The sequence below is a fragment of the Propithecus coquereli genome, unplaced genomic scaffold (genome assembly GCF_000956105.1).
Source record: "Propithecus coquereli isolate 6110/MARCELLA unplaced genomic scaffold, Pcoq_1.0 Scaffold51, whole genome shotgun sequence".
Lineage (NCBI taxonomy): Eukaryota > Metazoa > Chordata > Mammalia > Primates > Indriidae > Propithecus > Propithecus coquereli.
The window spans coordinates 4088417-4090473 of record NW_012150952.1 but is presented as its reverse complement, the minus strand read 5'-3'; the positions used below and the strand labels follow the sequence as shown (position 1 = coordinate 4090473).

General features: G+C 40.4%; 1 protein-coding gene across 1 annotated transcript in view; it reads right to left on the bottom strand.

The window, feature by feature from the left end:
* Positions 1-993: 993 nt before the first annotated feature.
* Positions 994-2057, bottom strand: part of ASXL3 (additional sex combs like transcriptional regulator 3) — a 14881-nt gene continuing 13817 nt past the window's right edge. Inside the window, exon 5 of the mRNA XM_012656587.1 lies at positions 994-1704. Within this exon, the coding sequence (XP_012512041.1) occupies positions 1031-1704 (674 nt within the window). The 3' untranslated portion in view covers positions 994-1030. The remainder of the gene's footprint in view (positions 1705-2057) is intronic.

Below are 2057 nucleotides of genomic sequence, written 5' to 3'. Positions count from 1 at the left end.
CTTTTAAAAAGAGGTGTCTGACCTCTGCAAGGTCAGAAGCCAGAATGCATGGGTCACCAATAAAGGACTACAATTATTCGCCCCCCCCAATTTCAACATCTAGTAATTGTATTAGAGTGAATATAACAGACTAATATTTACATTATCAACCCATGTATGTGTGCATATACAGCATTTTATTCTTTTGCTTTTAATTTTAGGACATTGGTTTCAAACTTGCTCTTAAAAGCCACACATGAAGCTCCAAAACCCTCTGGCCTATAACTCTCCGTTGCCAACTGATCTCACATTATCAGGTATTAAATGGCTACAACCAGATTCCTGGGCACGAGGCCTGTGCTGCCATCTCAGGTGCAGGACACATTTCATTACAATACGTGTACAAAATCCAAGGCAGATCTAGATATTCTGCACAGTCTCTGAGAAGGAGTAAAAATGGAAGAAAGAGAATAATCAGGACAGTGGATTTCATTAATGGCACACCTCGTTTAATATATCTTTTGGGATATGAATAAATACAAGGAATCACACATTTAGATCAGATTCCCCTGTCCAAATGTGACTTAATAATTGTGGTAAAGTCCAGAAAAGTCAACTGTAAAAACCCTTGCTGTAATGGCTAATCTACAGAAAAATCCATAACCACCTTAAATCACTTTTATCAACTTCTTTCTACATCTGCATTTCTGGTCATTAAGTAATGAAAAATGTCATTTTCCTATCTACACCTGGGTTAAAATAATAAAAAAAAAAAGAATGGGGCAGTGACCTGTATACACACAGAAATTTTCCAAAGCTGGGGATGGCAACTAAATACATAAAAGATACGCCACTAAGCCATTCAGTCAGGAGGCGTCTTTCCCTTTATGAGAGAAATGCAAGAAAACAATAATCCCATAGAGAAAAGATAATCTGTTCCAAAGCAAAATAAATTAGCATGATATAAATGACCGTGTTTTTCAATTTGTTGCTGCTGATGCTGTCTGGCTTTTCCGTGTGGAAAAGGGATACTGCATCTTTCACTCAGCTTTTATCGTACAACTAGGCATGCTACACAGAGTTTTGAAGGACCTATGCAGTCGTCATGGCAGAAGGCCCCACAGCCTTTGCACACAATCATGGCTTTCAGCCGGCAAGAGCATTTCAGTTCCAATTCGTCCGCGTTGCTGCTGTCGGCAAAGTTCTGAATGGGCATCTGAGCATTCTGACCAGGCAGGCCCGTGGCTGGGTTGGAGCCACTTCCCAAAATCCCAATGGACTTTTCAATTGCAGATGCTGCCCTTTTGAAGCTCGTGCTACCGAAGTGTATTGTTGGATAATTTCCACAGAGCTGCTGCTGTTGCTGCACCTGCATTTTCTGAGCAGCTAATTGGGTAAAAGGCTTTTGTGGCTCAGAAAGCAAATAGGAAGAGAAATCTGCATTTTTTAGCGCAAATGCTTTTAACTGTTCTTTCATTTCATTCTGGTCATAGGAAACTTGTTTCATGCCCAGTTCACAGCTGCTGCTTAAACCTTCCTCAAAAGAAAGAGGTTCCGATTTTATATTGCTACATATGCCCGTGGACTGTGGCCAACTAAGTCTCTTAGTGGTTTCCATAGTAACTGGCGGTTGTTTTTGATCGGACGGGACTTCTGCATTAGGGAGAGGTGGAGGTAGTGGAGGTGGTGGGGGGGGAGGTGGGGGCAAAGCCAAGGGCGGTGCATTGCTAACTTTCTCAGTTGTTAATTTTGCTAATTTTACTGTGAAAAACACGAGTGACAGTTCTGAAGCACTGAATCGGGGCCACAGCGGCAGGCCTCTCTTTGCTTTTCTCTTATGAAGATAAAGTACCTTTCACTATCAGCAATTTGTTATTCAAAATGATGTCTCTATCACCTAAAGAAATTTGGCAACATCACAATAATAAATATGGAGGGAAAAAAACATATACCATGGTTATTATAGAAAACCACAAGTGTTCATTTTTTTCAGGAATGTAATTTCTGCTCATTCCAGTCAACTATTAAGACGTGTTTTAAAGGAATGTCAAAAAGTTTACTTGGATTAGGATGATGCC